At 45.5% G+C, this 18,825-nt stretch overlaps 2 protein-coding genes and 1 long non-coding RNA gene across 3 annotated transcripts in view; all 3 read left to right on the top strand.

Moving 5' to 3' along the window:
• The window catches only part of mamdc4 (MAM domain containing 4), an 11,628-nt gene extending 6,806 nt beyond the window's left edge, over positions 1-4,822 (top strand). The window contains exons 15-29 of the mRNA XM_076169515.1: positions 1-46; positions 123-227; positions 349-483; positions 579-706; positions 794-1,010; positions 1,218-1,355; positions 1,472-1,599; positions 1,830-1,920; positions 2,129-2,278; positions 2,382-2,507; positions 2,735-2,859; positions 3,058-3,168; positions 3,762-3,932; positions 4,049-4,120; positions 4,439-4,822. The exon at positions 1-46 is cut by the window's left edge and continues 63 nt beyond it. Of these exons, the coding sequence (XP_076025630.1) occupies positions 1-46; positions 123-227; positions 349-483; positions 579-706; positions 794-1,010; positions 1,218-1,355; positions 1,472-1,599; positions 1,830-1,920; positions 2,129-2,278; positions 2,382-2,507; positions 2,735-2,859; positions 3,058-3,168; positions 3,762-3,932; positions 4,049-4,120; positions 4,439-4,474 (1,779 nt within the window). The 3' untranslated portion in view covers positions 4,475-4,822. The remainder of the gene's footprint in view (positions 47-122; positions 228-348; positions 484-578; positions 707-793; positions 1,011-1,217; positions 1,356-1,471; positions 1,600-1,829; positions 1,921-2,128; positions 2,279-2,381; positions 2,508-2,734; positions 2,860-3,057; positions 3,169-3,761; positions 3,933-4,048; positions 4,121-4,438) is intronic.
• Positions 4,823-8,027: 3,205 nt separating this feature from the next.
• On the top strand, positions 8,028-9,031 carry LOC143015513 (uncharacterized). The gene is made up of 4 exons (XR_012965437.1): positions 8,028-8,145; positions 8,255-8,383; positions 8,592-8,712; positions 8,920-9,031. It is a non-coding gene; the product is annotated as an uncharacterized LOC143015513 (long non-coding RNA).
• A 4,369-nt stretch (positions 9,032-13,400) lies between these two features.
• LOC143015504 (glutamine synthetase-like) lies at positions 13,401-18,208 on the top strand. Its single transcript, XM_076169514.1, has 7 exons — positions 13,401-13,563; positions 14,692-14,866; positions 15,577-15,738; positions 15,840-15,986; positions 16,671-16,798; positions 17,163-17,362; positions 17,680-18,208. Exons 2-7 carry the CDS (start codon positions 14,698-14,700, stop codon positions 17,963-17,965), a joined length of 1,092 nt encoding a protein of 363 aa, XP_076025629.1. The 5' UTR covers positions 13,401-13,563; positions 14,692-14,697; the 3' UTR covers positions 17,966-18,208.
• The last annotated feature ends 617 nt before the right edge of the window (positions 18,209-18,825 follow it).

Below are 18,825 nucleotides of genomic sequence, written 5' to 3' on the forward strand. Positions count from 1 at the left end.
CGCTTTGTCAGCTGTCACGCTGAGGATCGTCCATCTTCGCCAACAGGTGACATCATGGCTGTGTTAACTGCACAAGCGCATGTTCCTCTGTCATGTCTGCATCGTTACACATCTCTTTACAGGACTCTCGTGTAACTTTGAGGATGGGTTGTGCGACTGGTATCAGGATAACAGTGACAACTTTGACTGGACTGTAGTCAGCGGGATGGACCACACCATAAGAATCGGTAAACTCCTAATTTGAACCTTCGACAAGGGCAAACATTTCTTTCTGAGTGGCCATAACATCATACATGTACACTTCAGTCCACTTTAGTCTTATTCTCTGACCTCCCCTCAAATATCCAGGTCGAAGCCTGGTTGTGGACATGTGGAGTCCCTCCCTCCGTGGTGCGTTCGGACGTCTGCTGTCTTTCCTGCAGCCGCCAAATGCTAACGATCAGTGCCTGTCCTTCTTTTACAAACTCTACGGCCCGAATGCAGGTGAGATCTGGACCCGGGTGCGACTGAACGTAGAGCAAAGCAAACATTCTCTAACTTCTCCTGCTTGCCTCCTCCACCGTTCTGCTGTGATCCAGGAGTCCTGAATGTGAAGCTGTTAGCCGGCCTGGCCTTTGAGAGCGTGCTCTTGACTCGCAGTGGAGCCCACGGCAACATGTGGCACGAAGCGCACTGCACCATCCCGCAGCAGCACACGCCTTTCCAGGTACAACGTGACGCCAACACTCAGACGATGGCCGAGAACATCACAGCTTCTTCATTAACACTCTATGAACCTTCCAAACACTAACAGCTGATGTTTGAAGCCGTCCGCTCGGGCTTCGACGGGCAGCTGGCGATCGACGATGTGGCCTTGGTGCCAAAGGCCTGCACGGTGCCCAGGCTGTGTTCCTTCGAAGAGCAGAGCTGTGGATACACCAGCTCTGGCAGCACTCGCTGGCTCCATCTCAGCGGACGCGTGGCCGGAGCCGAGGCCCCTCGGACGGACCACACGCTGGAAACGGAGCTGGGTGAGACATGAGGAGGTTAAAGAGTCAAAGGACTACAGTGGGGTTGGCTCCCAGCAACTGAGTCAGACACTTCCTGATGTGCATCTCAATTCGTTGTCAACGATGCAACACACCAAGATACGTTATAGCTCAGAATAAAATGTAGCTCCTTAGGTGGGACGGGATGTTTGTTTACCGTCGTTATGCCGCTGCTGTGTTGTTGCCCAGGTTACTACATGATGTTGATCACCGATGTGAACATTCTCCCCTCCGGCGCCGTGACAACGCTCACCTCCCCTGTTGGCCAAAGAGATAAAACTGAGTGTGCGCATTTCTGGTATCACATGGGAGGAGGAGAGAACCCTGGTAACACACTCACACACGCACACACACACACACACACACACACACACACACACACACACACACACACACACACACTCATCACTCATCACACACATCACTCTCTGTGTCGACTGCAGGCTCTCTGACGGTGTACGTGAAGCCGCTGAAAGGAGACAGAGTGATGATCTTCTCTGATAATCTGAGCCAGGGAGACGTCTGGCATCATGGCAATGGTAACATCCCCAGTAACCTTGGCGACTGGCAGGTACAGAGATTTTATAGTTAGATTTTTCAGTGGATAATTATGATTGACTGGCGGATGTACAAATCAAACTTCTATTGTTATTGATTGTGTTTAACCCTTTAGAGTCCAAGCTTCCACCTACAGCCACTTGCCAAGTGTTTCTGTAGAGACGTTGCATTCATATTCAGTTCCATTCTGGAGTAAACAATGGTCTAAAGGAGTCCATACGTATATGTGCTTTTGATTGGCAGTTAGAGTTTGAGGTGGTCGGAGCAGGAGGCACAAACACACACGTGGCTGTGGATGACATCGTCCTGCTACCTGCTTCCTGTGAAGGCCAAGGTGTGTAACAGGAGGAAACGGGAGGAGAGCAGGAAGCAAAGAAGGCACTGAGGAAAGAAACAAACATGTAGTTAAGTGACTTCCTGCTCCTCATGTCAAAGTGTGTGTGTGTGTGTGTGTGTGTGTGTGTGTGTGTGTGTGTGTGTGTGTGTGTGTGTGTGTGTGTGTGTGTGTGTGTGTGTGTGTGTGTGTGTGTTGGATCTGTCAGGATCTAAATGCAGCCTGGAGAGTGGAATGTGCAGCTGGAGCAACACGCAAAACCTGGAGGTGGACAAACTGGACTGGGAAGTGACGAGTCCGGACGCAGAGACGCATTATACCATCCCGGGTCAGGACCACACCCTGGGCTCAGAGCAAGGTGAGGAGGAGGAGGAGGAAGAGGAGGAGGAGGAGCAGGAGGTGGATGTTTCCAACCTTCATGGACCTTCTGACCTTTCATCCTTTGCGTATCGCTTTCACAGGTCACTTCCTGTTCTTTCCAAGCAGCAGCCGCACGCCAGCCAATGAAAACGCCCGGTTGCTGAGCCCTCACCTGCCCCCGACCAAGGGCACCTGCCTGACATTCTGGGCTCATAAGCCAGTTTCAGGTAAAATAATTAGGTTACTACTTAAAGCTTTACTTATCCTTTACTTCACTCAAGGAAGGAAGGAAGGAAAGAAAGAGTTGAGGGGAGGAAAGAAATGAGGAAAAGGGAAGGACGGGGAGAAACAAATGGGGAGAAGGATGGGAGGAAAGGAAGCAGCAGTTGTGGGAACAGGAAGTGGTTCTATCCCTTTCCTGCGTTTGACCAACGTGTTGTTGACCTGCCTGCAGCTGACAGCGAGCTGAAGGTTTGGAGGTCATCTAAAGGTCATGTCCATGAGCTGCTGCAGGTCGGTGAAGTATCAGCGACGTGGAAACGCTTCAACGTCAACATCAGGTCCACTGAGGAGTACCAGGTCTCACACACACACACACACACACACACACACACACACACACACACACACACACACACACACACACACACACACACACACACTGTGCTCATGCTGCAGTGTTTCATGCGTTGGATCAGTTTGACATCGTGTGTGTGTTCATTTACAGGATCTTCTCACTGCTGTTTGTATTTCTGACTTTGTTTTGCGTGTCATCAGATTGTGTTTGAAGGCATCAAAGGAACGTGGGGATCTCTGGCTCTGGATGACCTCCAGTACACCGTCGGCATTGACTGTAATGGAAAACTCACCGATTTGCAGAGTAAGAAGGCAAAGGTTCTGATCCAGCATATGAAAGGGGACCTTCCTCTGGTGACACATGGACCCTTCATGTTCACCTTTAAAGCTGTAAACTCACACTGTTGGTGCATTCAAGGACAATCTGACTGTTCAGAATCGGCGACGTAACCGTAACCTTTTTGATTCTTAGTAATATTTTCATCATGTGCATCAATGACTGATTCTTTGGCCCAAACTCAAATCTCAGAGGTATTAGGGTCCTTGAATGCAGCACCAAGGTAATCTGTCCTAACGGCTCCCACACCAGACGACATCACCGCAACAATGTCATGGAGACCTGAAAATGAACTAAAATGTGAAATCCATGCAAATCATTGAACAATGACTTTATTAAGCTGCTCTAATTAATGAAACCAACACAGACATGTTTGGGGCTGTGAAAGATGGCTGGCTGTTGCTAGGCAACATGTAATCAGACATCAGTCACTGTGTTCCAGCAGCCTTCACTCAGTCATAATCAACAAAAGCTACACTAAGGCAATCAAAGATACACAAGGAACAGCTGGAAAGCTACAGGAAGGTGTTTGTAAACGTTCTTCGTCTCCCATGTAGCCAAACCAAAGCCAGACGACGCAGGAGGGATCGCAGCGTCGGTCATCGTGGTTCTTCTGGTGATAGGGACGTTCATCGCCCTGCTGGTCTGCTACCTGAGGAAGCAGGAACGAGCCAGAGGCTCGTCCTCTTCATCAGGCGCTGACGGTTTCAATAACGAAGTGTACGATTCTGATCTCACAGTGAGTCTCTGCACAATCCAAATCTCACTCAAACCGGCTGAGGCTCGTTTAGTTTCAGTTTGATTGTAAGCAGAACGTCTCTGTGACTCATTCTTTCCCCGTTCGTCGTCTCTCAGCGGGATCACGTAAACGTCACACAAATGCAAAACCATCCCATGGCAGCTGGGTTCAACGACATCCTGACCTCTGTGAGTATCTGAGACTCCAAACAAACAAACAAACATTACAGTCGCAACAATTCTGTGCAATTATTGAAGCAACTAGGATCAGCTGCTGTGCGCTTTAAAGGCGTGCAGGGCAGCTGAGTGCACTAGTGTCTCTTCACAATATTAATGAAAAACACATAGCACATCAAAAAGTCACTCAGTAACTTTAAGACTTCTTGGAATTGTCAGATATCAGTTTGCCAGATTTTATTGTGTCCATGTTTTTACTCTGAATCAGTGACTCGTCATGTTCTATGGTGCATTAATAGATGAGTTCTCATTTTGTTTGTGTTTGATCAGGGCTCCTCTGAAGTGAGAGGGACGGAGGAGGCGTGAGGAGGGAGGCGTGGCGGCGCTGCCAGCTATGGGTGGCTTTAAGAAGTGGAGGCGACATCACAGCAGCAGAACTGCTTGTGCCGTCCTTGCATGTCAGACACACACACACACACACACACACACACACACAAATAATAACAAAGCATGGATGTAAAGTGAAGGCCTAATCAGATGAGGTGTCTCAGCCCTGCTTGTCAGGCTCCAGGATCCTCTGCGGTGGCTAACACACTTTGCACTGAGCCGGCGGAAAAGCGCCTTAAAGAATTCCGAACACTATGTCCAGGGGGTTAACTGCCGGGTTAACTGCCCAAAGTACAACACTGCTAAATGGTGGCTGTCTTGTTTAGGAGGAAGTGAGTCTGGTGCTAACGGCTGGCTATCTTGGATCCCCTGAGGACTTGTTTAACTTTGCAGGCCATTATTCAAATTCTTCTTCTGCAAATAGTGAAATGGGTCTCACCACTTCAAAAACATCTTTCTGTATATTATTGACCTAATCTAATCCATCCCAGAGGGCTGAGTGGAGCAAAGGAGAACCTGCATGGTCCACAACGTGTGCTGATGTCTTCTAATTATTCAACACCTTTGAGGTGCTCTAAAATAATCTATATAAATGTATAGAGTCACAACACCTAAACAATTTTACTTTGTAGTTTGATTTCTATCTTTTCTTATACATTTTCTATGATGGCTGTCAAGCATTTCCATTCAGCCACTGGACAAAGAGCCCCTGGGCCCCCACAGGCTCAATAGAAAGCTCCATCATCAAGCAGGCATCTGAACTCTAATAACTTTGAAGTAAAGAAGAATATAGTTTTTGTGAGGTAAACACCTTGTATCCAGTTTTTGGCTTTTTTTTTTCTGCTGTTGAAGAAAGAAAACACAGTGAAGGAAATTACCAAAGTCTCCAACATGGAAAATATTCTTATTCAATCGATCAAGAGAACTTGAAATTGTACTGTAAATGAGTTCATGTATACTATATACAGTTCTGTGTTCCTTGTTTATAGTCTTCATTTAGCCAAAGTCTGAATGCATAGAGTCAAAGACAGACTTTAAGCATTTTAATCTGACTTCATAATGCTGAGCAACCAAACCCTAAAATGACATCACAAATCTAAAAATGCTTCTTTTCACCACAAATCATTCATCTGGCAAGAGTTCTCAAAGTTCAAGTTCTTTCTCTTTTACTTTGATACAACACAGCAGCAAATCCTCACCTTTGTTTCGGTTAGTTTGGTCCCAGTCCATGTTTTGGAAGGACCAGAGACAGAAGCTCAACGTGGCACCTAAGCACGGCACTTGAGTTAATGTACTGAGTGACTGGTATAGAAAGTTCCCACAGGATGTTTACAGTTTGTGTCATGAAGCTGAATGTGTTTGTTGCATTTGATTTGAAGGGAGAAATGATTGATCTCTAATGTTGAATGAATTAAACTTGAACCTTAATTATTCAACCTGGACTCTGTACATTTGTCTCAAGTATCAAGGTAGAATGTTCTATTTGGAGAGAGAGGAAGTGTGAGAGAAAGAGCAGCGTCATAGGTTTATATTTTTAATTCAAGTCTCAATATTCATATTGAAACATGAAAGGAACTGAGCAGCTGCCCTCGGATCCACAGATCCCGTCTCTACGGAACATCCTCCGGTGTCCCCTCCGTGCGTGAATGGATGGCCGCCGCGAGGAGAGCGTTCATTGCTGTAGTCGCCGCCCGCCGCTCCCTCCTTTCACACAGCTGGAGCACCACACAGCACGCGGACCCCGATGGCTCATCTTCCTGCTGTGCATCATGAAGGCGCACAACCTGGTGTGCGGCTGGATGCATTACCACAAACAGTGCGCCAAACCCCACAGAGGAGCCGCGGGACCCCTGCTGCCCCGGGTGTGGGTCAGATGATCCTCTGTCAACATCTCTGTCCACACAGCAAGTTGGATCCCCTGAGGACTTGTTTAACTTTGCAGGCCACTATTCAAATTCTTCTTCTGCAAATAGTGAAATGGGTCTCACCACTTCAAAAACATCTTTCTGTATATTGACCTAATCTAATCCATCCCAGAGGGCTGAGTGGAGCAAATGAGAACCTGCATGGTCCACAACATGTGCTGATGTCTTCTAATTATTCAACACCTTTGAGGTGAGATTGTCAAGAGACACAGAGAATGTTCTACCTGTGAAATAAGAAGACAGGCAGTTCATGACACAGCTAGATGTTGTGGTATCCCATGTGTGTATATATATATATATATCTATATATGTATGTATATTTATATCTATATATCTTGTATATATTACTGTAAATAAGAACGTTGCACTCCAGTTCACTTTTTAAACTTTAATTATTCAAGTATTCTATCAGTGTGCACTGAAGAGAAGTGCTCCAATCTCGTTGTACGCTGTATAATGACAATAAAGCGCATTCCATTCTATTCTATTCTATTCTATTCTATTCTATTCTATTCTATTCTAGATAGGCCGACTGAATTCTCTTGAGCAGAATGTTGTGGTGGACGGTGTCAAAGGCTGGGCTCAGGTCCATTTATACTATAATCTATGGTTTGTTTGTAGCATTGAATGCGTTGAGTGCTAAAGCCAGATTAATAAACATCATACAGACTGTGTGGTGATACTGTAAGTAACTGTGCAGCTGCTTGGGAACAACCTTTTCAAGTATTTGACGTAGTAAAGGGGTATTGGACATTGGTCTGTAGTTCCTTAACACAGACGGATCAAAGTTGTTCTTTTTCACTAATGGTGTAGTAATAAAGTGTTGGAGGGAAGAATGGAAGTCTCCTGAATGCAGAGAAGTGTTAACAATATTCAAAATGTTGTGTGAAAATTGAGGGGGTGCCTCAATGCCTCAAGTCTGTTTGCATTCAGTCCTTCGGTTAGGTGTCACGTTGTCATTCAAGTGTTCAAAAGCTCTCAAGGGAACAGTATAAAGGTGTGACAGAGAATCATCTGAGACACAGACGGGGAAAGAAGCAAGCGATCGACAGTGGTAAGCCCTCTTTAGATATTTAAGAGAAATCAGGCTTTTATTCAAAGTGTTGCTTAAGACAAATGAAGATGTTTTTGCTGCCAAGTGTCAATGTCTTTTACATCTGTGGAGAGGCTTCAATCGCTTCATTATCGGTCAGATACATAAAAGTCAATTATTGAACAGTGACAATGTATTTGACATCATCAAGCAGGCATCTGAACTCTAATAACTTTGAAGTAAAGAAGAATATAGTTTTTGTGAGGTAAACACCAAAACTAGGGAAACGAAATGGTGGATTGATGGATAGATGGAGTTTGTCTGTTGTTGCTAACAGCGATGAACTGTGTGATGTTTCCAGTTGTGTCTTCCTGTGAGAGTCAGTGAACCCTGAGCCATGCGTTTCGCTGTGTTGACTGGCATTCTTATTCTGCTGGTGCTGCAGTACGCAGAAGGACGGGATTCAAGATTTAAACGTAAGACAGGAAAGAAAGATACAGTCACAATTATACCAGAATGAAAGCAGGAACCCAAAACTGACAAACTTCTTCTACATCACAGGATCTCTGTATCTTTGTGCCTGCAATAAACTTTATCCTGCAAGGAAATGTAGGGAGGGTGGATGGTACCGCTTGGATTCCGGACACTGTATGATGTTGGTCAGAAGGCCCGAAACCTATGACCGTGCATCGGTAAGAGAAACACACACTCATACCAGAAATAGACTCTGAATATTACCTCATCGTGTTCAGACAGCCATGGGGATGAAGAGTAATTCTTGTTTATTACTGTCGATTTCAGCGCTACTGTAAGAGCAAAGGTGGTCAGCTGGTATCAATTCACAACACCAGAGGTAATAATAATGTGTTGTGCTTGACGGTGAGGGCTTCCAAGTACAGGCGCTACTACTGGATTGGGGTAAAAAGGGATGTGAGTATCAACTTCCTCAAACTGATCAGAATACAACAGTGGATGTATTAGAAATGTAGGGGGGGGGGGGGGAGTTTAAGGGAAAATAGATTCATCTGAATACAAAATGTTGAAATATTTGTAAACATCATGTTGCTAAAAGACAAATGAAAGGAAATAAAAACAAATGCTCCATGTGGATTTAATGACTGTACCAATGTGTCTGAAGACTTCTAACAAGAAAAAATGGGTGGCAGAAGATGGAAGAAGGATGTATTACAGCCGTTGGGCCAGAGGCCAGCCAGACAACAGAGGGGGCTCACAGAACTGTGTGCAAATAAATTTTAGGAGTAAGTCAACAGAAAACATGAAAGAAGAGTACAATTATAAATGTTCAGATCTTCACGAGATAAACCTTGACATCCTCTCTAGTCATAGATGTTTTATAGTTTTTAGCCAACAGATTAAAATCAAACTCAGTCAAACTCATTTACAACTCAACATTCATTTAAAATGTGATTCTAACATTCATCAATGTGATGTGTTCTGTGTTCCAGGGTGGGGACGATGGAGTGATATACCATGCAATATTAGAAGACCCTTTGTGTGTTCCAAGAAGATGTAAACGTCACGATGTTCACATTTTAATTCAGTGTCGACATGACACTGACAAGCAATAAAGCTTCAGCGTTAACAAACATGTTCTCTGTTCTTTTTGATGGTGGAGGTTCACACTGTACATCTGCATGTCCTCACAAAACACAAACTATTATGATGAGCAGTTGTCAAGACAGAAAGAATGCTTATAATTTACAAAACCATACACCATATATTTAATATATTGCTGTTTGTTCATATATAATCAGGAAGTGATACAGTAATCCTGAGTTTACCAAAGAGATCTGGGATAATTTATGAATATGCCATGAATATGCTCAAAAGATTTTATCCTGGATTAATGGAGGTATGTTCTCCATTTAACACCTTTGTAGTTATAAGTCAAAGTATAGGGTGTGTATGTGGTTGTGGAAACGGGATGCATACTCCCTCTCTGTTAATTTACGCAGTACATACGTACATATCTATACTGTGTATACTTGTAGTACACTGCTCCTCTCTGGTGGTGACTGCAGAGAACTACTCCAGGGGTCGGACAAAGTCATTGTTTTTCCAAGCTTCAAGTCCAAACCAAGTCATTCTGCACCCTTCACCAAATGAAATGATAGTTTTTAAACAAACATCAACTAATTTACGCAAACAATGATTGTTTCTTAAAAGTAGCCCTCTATGTGGAAAAGATAGGGATCATTGTTGGTCAGAACTTTTAAGTATGCAACGGCAGAATAAGCATCACACCTCCATTTTGGAGGTTGCATGATGATGATGGAAGAATGCGCCTTTCCAAATAAATTGCTTTCAAAACTGCAAGCCTTGCATGTCTGTAAAACTAACCTGTTCAAATATTAAAAAGACAAAACATAACAATACTAACTAAATGATTTAAAAGCTTTAGAGAGAAAGAGAGAGGAGAGAAAGAAAGAAAGTGAAAGACAGAGAAAGGAGAGAGACACACAGAGAGGCATAGCAACAACAACAATAGTATAAAGACGATATAAATCAATACGGGTCGGCCGATCGGTCTGACGGGCCGTTATTCTCCACCAAAGACAAAACTACAAAGGTTCTGACACTGTTTAGGCCACACCACAGGGGGCAGCAGTGCTTAGAAGAGAGGTTTTAGAAGGAGGACCACTTCAGGCCCTCAGGTTTGTCCTGCGTGGGTGTGTCTTTCTCTCTCTGCTCCTCCCCATTCAGGTAGCTGCTTTCCAGTGTCAGAGGCAAGTCATTCTGAACCCTTCACCAAATGAAATGACAGTTTTTAAACATAGATCAACTAATTTATACAAACAATGAATGTATTCACTCATTTGTAAACACGACTTATGTAAGTAGCCCTCTATGTGGAAGAGAGAGGGACAGAACTTTTAAGTATGCAACGGCAAAATAATCATCACACAAGAAACACTTATAACTTACAAAACCATACAGCTGACATCTGTATATACACTATATATATTTAATATATTACTGTTTGTTCATATATAATCAATGTGTGATATTTATGATATATATAATGTTTATATAATTTTAAAACTGAAGTAACTACACTCCAATTTCCTGTTCAGGGGTCTCACTCATCCTCTCTGTTTACTCTAACCATAGTGTGAATATGTGTGTGAGTGTGTGTCTGCAGTTATCCCGTGTTGTTGTTTTGTGTTTGTAGTTGTCCTTCAAAGAAAAGTGTACTGAAGTATCTCAGTTAGAAACGGAGACCCCCTCTTCTCCATAGTGTAGAGTCTACATGCTCTATAGCCTGGATATTTAGTTGAAAACGAATGATAAGAATTATCGACTGAATTTGGAACGTCTTTATTTTACAAAACAGCTCATTTTCATCTTTTTATTTCTTAGATTTGTTCGATGTTTTTGCCGTTGCCAAGAGTATGTAGTTTCCTTTAGATACCGCAAGGCAGCAGAGTACTACAAGTTACATGAGAGGGATGCCATGTAACAGCGCTTCAAATTCAACACGAAAGCAGCAGAGTTCGTGTGACGTCACGGGGCTCTGATTGGCTCCAGTGCTCGTTAATCTTTAGAAACAGGCGATGACGACATCCCGCCCCTAGCAACGATCCCGTTTCTACGGCAACATCCTCCGGTGTCCCCTCCGTGCGTGAATGGATGGCCGCCGCGAGGAGCGCGTGCATCATCATCATCATCATCATCATCATCATCATCATCATCAACATCATCATCATTTCCATTCATCCTGCACGACGCCGTCCGCCGCGCGCTGCTCCCTCCATTCATACAGCTGGTGCACAGCGCGGCACGTGCTGTGCGCGCGCGTCCCGATGGATCCCGCCGTGCTCATCTTCCTGCTGTACGTCATGATCGCGCACGAGCTGGTCTGCGGCTGGATGCAATACCGCAAACAGTGCGCCAAACCCCGCAGAGGAGCCGAGGGACCCCTGCTGCGTCCTGGGTGAGGAAGGGGGGAGGGAGGGAGAGAGAGAGGGAGGGAGGGAGAGATGGGGAGATAGAGGGGGGGGGGACTGAGAGGGAGAGGGGGGGAAAGAGAGGGAGGGGGAAAGAGAGAGGGAGACAGAGAGAGAGAGAGGGAGAGAGAGAGAGGGGGAGGGAGAGAGAGGGAAGAGAGGGAGAGACAGAGAGAGAGAGAGAGGGGGGGGAGAGGGACAGACAGACAGACAGACAGACAGACAGACAGACAAACAGACTTGAACCACAGTAATATAACCATAATAATCATTCTTCTTCATCTTCCTCTTCCTCAGTGTGCGGGCGTGTCAGGGAGCCTGGAAGGTGAGCAACAGTGTGGGCAGAGGAAGAGGATGGAGAGACCTGAGGAAGAGCGGACGCATTGTGAGAAAAGCTTAAAGAGAGGAATTAGGACACACACACACACACACACACACACACACACACACACAGGCGTGTGGGCCAGCAACAGTTGCCATGACGTCATGTGAAACTGGCAGGGAAGGAAACAAACGCAGGACTGAGGCTGAACTCCTCCCTGAGCAAACTGAGCCTGAGCGTTTCTTCAGCCATGTTGTTCCTTCAGACCTTCAGCTCAGATTAAAGACCTGGAGGCAAAACATCTCTCTGTTTCTGCTTTACACTTCCTGAAGCCAAACATCATATCACACACAACACAGGCTTCTGAGCATGTGTGTGTGTGTGTGTGTGTGTTTGTGTGTGTGTGTGTGTGTGTGAGTGTGTGTGTGCGTGTGTGTGGGCGTGTGTGCAGGTGTGTGCAGGTATGTGTGTGTGTTATGCCTCTGAGTAAGTGTTGAAGAGCAAGAATGCTGCAGGCCCAGTTTCAGACAGTCAGATCATAAATATGATATGTACATCGTCATCATCATCATCATCCACAATCAAAGCACACACCCAGAAGGAGGCCGAGGAATTCAGGTAATTAGGTCCCTCCCTAATTCTTTTATATGTGCGTGTGATTATGTCATCTATGGGTCTTAAACAACACTTGATGTTGATCACTTGGATGATCCTGTTGTTGAGTTGTTGATGTTTTGACACACACCCACACCCACACCCACACACCCACACCCACACACACACACACACACACACATAGACACGCACATACACACACACACACACAGTTACAGTCAAACACGTCTTGCGTGTGTAGGAGTTGTTATGTTTCGCGTCCTTGCTGAGGACATCGATCTGAATGGAAAGCGATTGTCAGGAGCTTTAGCGTGCGCACTGAGCTGCAACGGTACACTGAGCTCAGCAAACAGGAAGCCCGGCGACAGTGTGTGTTCATTACCACTTCTGATGGGCCCACAGAATTCAGAGCCATCAGCAAGGACGGAGGGAGAGGAGGAGTGGAAAATAATTAGGGAAGGAAGGAAGGAAAGAAGGAAGCAAGCAAGCAAGCAAGTGTTGATGTGATGTGAAGCATCAGCCATTTTAATCACGACGGATCGCGACGTCATCAAACCTCGTGTGAGTTTCTTGCGAAGCCGAAGTTTCCCTCAATCCGGAATTTGAAAAATCTATTTCCGTTAATGTTTTGCGAAATACATCTTTATCAACTCACCACAAACAAACAAAGAAACAAACAAATGTAAAGGTTTTTTTTGCAATATTTGCCTAATGCACATTTCCCATAAATCCCTTTTATCTAAACAACGCATTCACCACTTCCTGTCTAAACCTTTTACTGTAATCCACATGTTACTTCCTCCAGGTGTTGATTTTCTGCGCTGCCAACACTTCAGTCAGTCAGTCAGTCAGTTTGCAGCATCTCACTGGGTTTGGCTGAAGACTTCACCCGGCAAGATTCCTGCAAGTTCACTCACAACGACGTATGCAACGGAAAGAGAATGCGCGCACACACACACACACACACACACACACACACACACACACACACACACACACACACACACACACACACACACACAAACACACACACACGTCTCGTCCTGTCAGCGTTCTCGTGGCGTCCAGGTGACGCGGTGACGTCAGCAGACCGGTTTCTTTCTGCGCTTAAATAGCCGCAGGCGCGCGCGCTGCTCATCCGGCTCAGGTGTGCTCAGATGCTGCATGTCTCCCGGCGGACTGACAGAGGACGCGACTGACTCGCAGTAAGTCCGAGTGCTCTGATTACTAACTTACTAACTTACACCTATCGAGTCAGAAGTGAGAGTCTGAGAGGCTCCAACTTTGACTTTTGGTTTGCATTTGTTTTTTCTGCCGCCAATTGTTTTGACTCATTGATGGAATTTTGTATTGATCAGAAATCTCTTTGTTTTGGTCTTATTCTCCCTCTTTCTCTGCCTGTCTGTCTGTCTCTTTGTCTGTCTCTCTGTCTCTGTCTCTCTTTCTCTCCCTGTGTGTGTGTGTGTGTGTGTGTCTCTCTCTCTTTCTCTCTCTCTCTCTCTCTCTCTCTCTCTCTCTGTCTGTCTTTTGTCACAAGAGGTTTCTGAAAATCTTTTAAAGAATCTTTAAAACATCACGATAGAGTTAATAGATAAATGTTATGAGTGGCGTTTTAGTTCAGTGCTCAGTGTGAGTATAGAGTGAAGTGTGAACCAGCAACAAGCTATGTCGTGACCTGAAAATGTGGTTGTTTGAGGCTGAAGGTCAGAACGTCAACATGCTGAAAGACAAAGACACATATTCTGGTGTCAGGGCGTTGATGTCTTTGGTCCAATGTGCCTGTAGGTTCTGCACTAATGTCAATATGTGTAACTGGAGTTTCCTTGCCAACACACCTCTGCAACACACACCCATGAAGAACGAGAGGAGTGAGTTAGCGTTGGCATCAAGAATGTGGCAGCTGCTCAGGTTTTGGGCACACGTCACACCATCGCTTACAGATAGGGTTTACCCTCCTACACAACCAGGACCTGCATCTCTGTCCAGACACGGATGCTTTGTGGTCCTGAGGGGGTGGAAGGAGTCACCAAACTCCATCTGCATCCGCTGAGTCCCTCGCTGTCTTTACCAAACCATTAAAGAGCAAACTTCATATCTAATGTCCACCTATTTAAAAAGGAAAACAAACCTCTCTATCTATACCTCCTCCAGGCTCAGCCTCTTGACACCTTTGTCCCAATGTTGGACTAGAACTTTACCTTCCTGGCTCTTTTCTCTTGTTGTTCTCTCCAGACTGGCGGCGCTGGATCTGCTTGTGTTGTATTAAAATCTCTAATGAAGTCTACGTCTCATGATTGTGAATGTATCGTCTTGACGACCCTGGTTTGTTTAAGGTGAACATGGACTCCATCTCGCTCAGCTCTCGCTTCAACAAGACGGTGCTTCAGCAGTACTTGAGCCTGCCACAGGGGGACACATGTCTGGTCACCTACGTGTGGGTGGACGGCACCGGGCAGAACGTCCGCGCCAAGACACGAACGCTGGACAAAGAACCACAAACCATAGAAGGTGAATCCACGCTGAGCTTCAGAACCTCTTTGTTTGTGTTTGAGTCCAGTTTGATTTGCCTCAATTGCTGCTAATATTTAATTACTTAAAGTTATTCTAGGAGTTTTTAATTGTTTGTTTTTGAAAATTCATCCTGTGTAACTTTCACTGTGTAGAGCACAAAACAAGTTATCATCAATTCAAATAAAATAGAAATATATTTATTACATTTATTAACTTACATTTATATTTCTATGCCACAAATAAACAGAAAGATCATTTAAAAATAAGATTAGATCATTCATTTTACCCCTAGAACAAATAAATGACAGAAACATTGAAATTAATGAAACATTTTACAGAATTGGCGTCAGGTTAAACTGATCTGCAGGTTCAGTAACATCTTATCTGCGGCCCTGTTGGGGCGTCTGAAGTTCCGGGCTGCTCTGGCAGTACTGTGAGGACACACCTGTACTGCACAAACAGTAACCCGGGAAACATCCTGTTACAGCTTCGGCTTCAGCGGGACCAATATTTGTTCCTGTTCCGGGACTCTGCCTTTCAGTTTCAGACATTTGTGTTGTAATGTCCCATGTAACTAAGTTTGTCTCGTAAAATGAAAGTAAAAGTATTTGAATATTCCCCCAGATATGATAAACACAGGGCAGGTCGACATGTTGTTACAGGAAGTTCTTTGTTTTGAGTTTGTTTTGTGTGAAATGTCTCGTCAGATATTCCTGAGTGGAACTTTGATGGCTCCAGCACTTCCCAGGCTGAGGGATCCAACAGTGACATGTTCCTCATCCCCGCACGCATGTTCAGGGATCCATTCATGCGTGACCCCAACAAGCTGGTCATCTGTGAGGTTCTCAAATACAACCGCATTCCTGCAGGTAATTACTGCTAATTAATACACACACCTGTTCAATGGACTTGAATCTCTGGTTCGGTCCTGCAAACTGGTTCTACTGGTTGTCTTTGTTTCATATTTCAGAGCATAACCTCCGAGCCAGCTGTAATCAAGTGATGGAGCAGGTGAAGGAGCACGTGCTGTGGTTTGGCATGGAGCAGGAGTACACTCTGTTTGGGACGGACGGACATCCCTTTGGTTGGCCCACACACGGATACCCCAACCCTCAGGGTGAGGGGGCGCCTCGTTCAGTTCCCTCAAACACATGTAGAACCTCCAGAGTTTGGCTGCAACTCAGTCCAACCCCATGCAGAGTTGGTAGTAGGACCAACAGTAGCAGTAGAAGTACTGCTGGTGTCAGTATTACATTACATTACATTACATTACATTACGAGCATTTGGCAGACGCTTTTATCCAAAGCGACTTACATTACATTACCACCCTACGCAGAGGGGGGAGCAATTGAGGGTTCGGTGCCTTGCTCAGGGGCACCTCGGCAGGGACTCGAACCGGCAACCCTCCGGTTCCCTCCCCTATTAACACTAATATCAGCAGGACTGAGTATTAGGAGTAGTAATAAATCACTAGTACTAGTTTATATACTTCAAGGATTAATATCTGAGTAATGTTGTGCATATTTAAGCCTCTGTGTGTCATTTTATTGCCCAAAACAAAACTGACTATCACTTTGTGAGTCGTTACTGTTGATGTGCCTCCTGCTGTCAGATAGAGGGGGAGGGAGGAGGGAGAGAGAGAGAGAGGGAGAGAGAGAGAGGTCAGGAGACATCAGGGGACTCAATATAATGTACTGGCGGGCGTTGTTCCCTGGTCATGCAGGGAACAGCGCCCCCTACGTCCCGCATCCCTGTGGCACTTTCAGTTCTGTCAGCTGTGTGGTTTCCTCCCTGGCACAGGTCAGTACTACTGCGGCGTGGGGGCAGACTGTGCTTACGGCCGTGACGTGGTGGAGTGCCACTACAAGGCGTGTCTCTACGCCGGGGTCAAGATCTACGGCACCAACGCTGAGGTCATGCCGTCGCAGGCAAGTGTCCCTGTGGCAACAAAGCCCTCAGAATCCACATGTCGCTCCACAAACGTCTTCACTCTGGGTCCTTGCTGTGTGTCCACTTTTCATGCTTCTCCTCTAATGTCTCTTTATTTCCCTCTTTTCTACCTCCCCTCAAAGCAGTGGGAGCTCCAGGTGGGTCCATGTTGGCTTCTGCTCTTAATGTGGCGGGATGAGAAAAGCAAACCTTATTCACGCTATTTTCATGGAAACTAATCCGTTCTTCAGCTGAACTTTGACGACTTTCAGAAAACATTTGACACGTCTAGCCTGTGAGGCTTCACACGTCTAACTTCTCATTTTGCACCCCCTCCATCTTCTCTACCTCCTCTCACTGCAGTGGGAGTTCCAGGTGGGTCCCTGCGAAGGCATCCAGATGGGCGACCACCTCTGGATCGCACGCTACCTACTGCATCGCGTGTGTGAAGATCTCGGGATCGTGGCCTCCCTGGATCCCAAACCAATGACCGGAAACTGGAACGGAGCCGGTTGCCATACAAATGTCAGCACCAAGAGCATGAGGGAGGACGGAGGACTGGAGTGAGTACAGTGAGGCCTCCTAAAAGCTGTGACGAGCTGGTTGTTGATGCTGCAGGTACAACATCTGTCCAAATCGATTCAAGATGCAGACACAGTGTTTGTCATCAAATGCAGCTGGCGGGAATGCACCTGTTGATCTGTGAGCTGCTCAGCCAGGCTGCTATTCTCCACCTGGCCACCAGCTGTCATTGTTTAGCGCTACCAGCCTGCTGCTCATGAGCCTGCTCAAGAATTTTCCCTGATGTACTAACCGATGAAGATGTAGACGGCTCACAAAGTAATCTGCATAACTAATCAGCGCTGCTTCCTGTTGGCAGGCACATCGAGAAGGCCATTGAGAAACTGAGCAAGAAACACGGCGAGCACATCCGCGAGTACGACCCGCGCGGAGGCCAGGACAACCTCAGGCGCCTGACGGGTCAACACGAGACCGCCAACATCAACGACTTCTCTGCCGGAGTGGCCAACCGGGCCGCCAGCATCCGCATCCCTCGGCAGGTGGGCCAGGATAAGAAGGGCTACTTCGAGGACCGCCGGCCCGCAGCAAACTGTGACCCGTACGCCGTGATGAAGGCCATCGCAACCACCTGTCTGCTTGACTGAGGAGGAGAGGAAGGAGAAGGGGTGAAGAGTAGGTAGCGTAAAGAAGGAGATCCAAATGTTGAATTTAGTGTAACTGCTGTGAAAGAGTGAAACTTGTAGATCAAACGGCAAGAAGAAGAAGAAAAAACAAACAAAGAGCTGCAGCTCTAAGGCGTGTGTGTGTGCTGTCATTCCTTTGAACTGTGTTAGAATTGTGAGTGAAGCAGGATTGAAAACAACTTAAACTCCGTCTGTCTGCACATCTTCCTTTCCTAAATATTCATATATATATATATACAGTATATGATCAATATAATAAAGTGAGGCCCTGGTGCTACAGCATGTTGGTCTCTGTCCTAACTTATCCACCCGGGTGACTGGAATTCATTTGTTTCTCAGGATATAGAGACACAAGCTCAGCATGTAATGTGACATGCAGTGTATAGTGTCAGGAGTGTTCTGGCAATTACAGTTCAATACCCTCGCTTATCTGACTCTATAAGACAAACATTAAAGAATGAATATAATGGTGATCATTTAGATTCCAAGTATTTGATCCCGATGTAGATAAGTCTATAGTCCTAGTTCTAGGAATTTATACATTTTGAATTCTCTTGTTTAGTTTTGTTTAGGATTAGTTGATCATTCATTTTGCAGACGCTCTTATTTTAAACTAAGGCTAGCTTACTGGTTCAGACGGGGCGTACCTGAGCTATATACATCTACATCTTCCATAGATAGGTCCTGGACTCCTCCTGAATGCATCTGGGATCATTTACCAAACGCTCTGAAATCACACATATGGCACGTAGAAACAATCTGATACAATTGTCACTCATAGGTTATGGAAAAGAATCAAGATCCTAGAAAACTAGATTCAA

This window comes from Genypterus blacodes, unplaced genomic scaffold, assembly GCF_046128005.1.
Source record: "Genypterus blacodes isolate CSIRO-AG114 ecotype Tasmania unplaced genomic scaffold, CSIRO-AGI_Gbla_v1 ptg000205l_1, whole genome shotgun sequence".
Classification (NCBI taxonomy): Eukaryota; Metazoa; Chordata; class Actinopteri; order Ophidiiformes; family Ophidiidae; genus Genypterus; species Genypterus blacodes.

Excerpts from the sequence above, each read along its gene's own strand:
- LOC143015504 (XM_076169514.1), top strand. The coding sequence starts at position 14,698 with ATGGACTCCATCTCGCTCAGCTCTCGCTTCAACAAGACGGTGCTTCAG. Across the intron at positions 14,867-15,576 it reads AGAACCACAAACCATAGAAG|ATATTCCTGAGTGGAACTTT; the intron begins GTGAATCCACGC and ends ATGTCTCGTCAG. Across the intron at positions 16,799-17,162 it reads CTGAGGTCATGCCGTCGCAG|TGGGAGTTCCAGGTGGGTCC; the intron begins GCAAGTGTCCCT and ends CTCTCACTGCAG.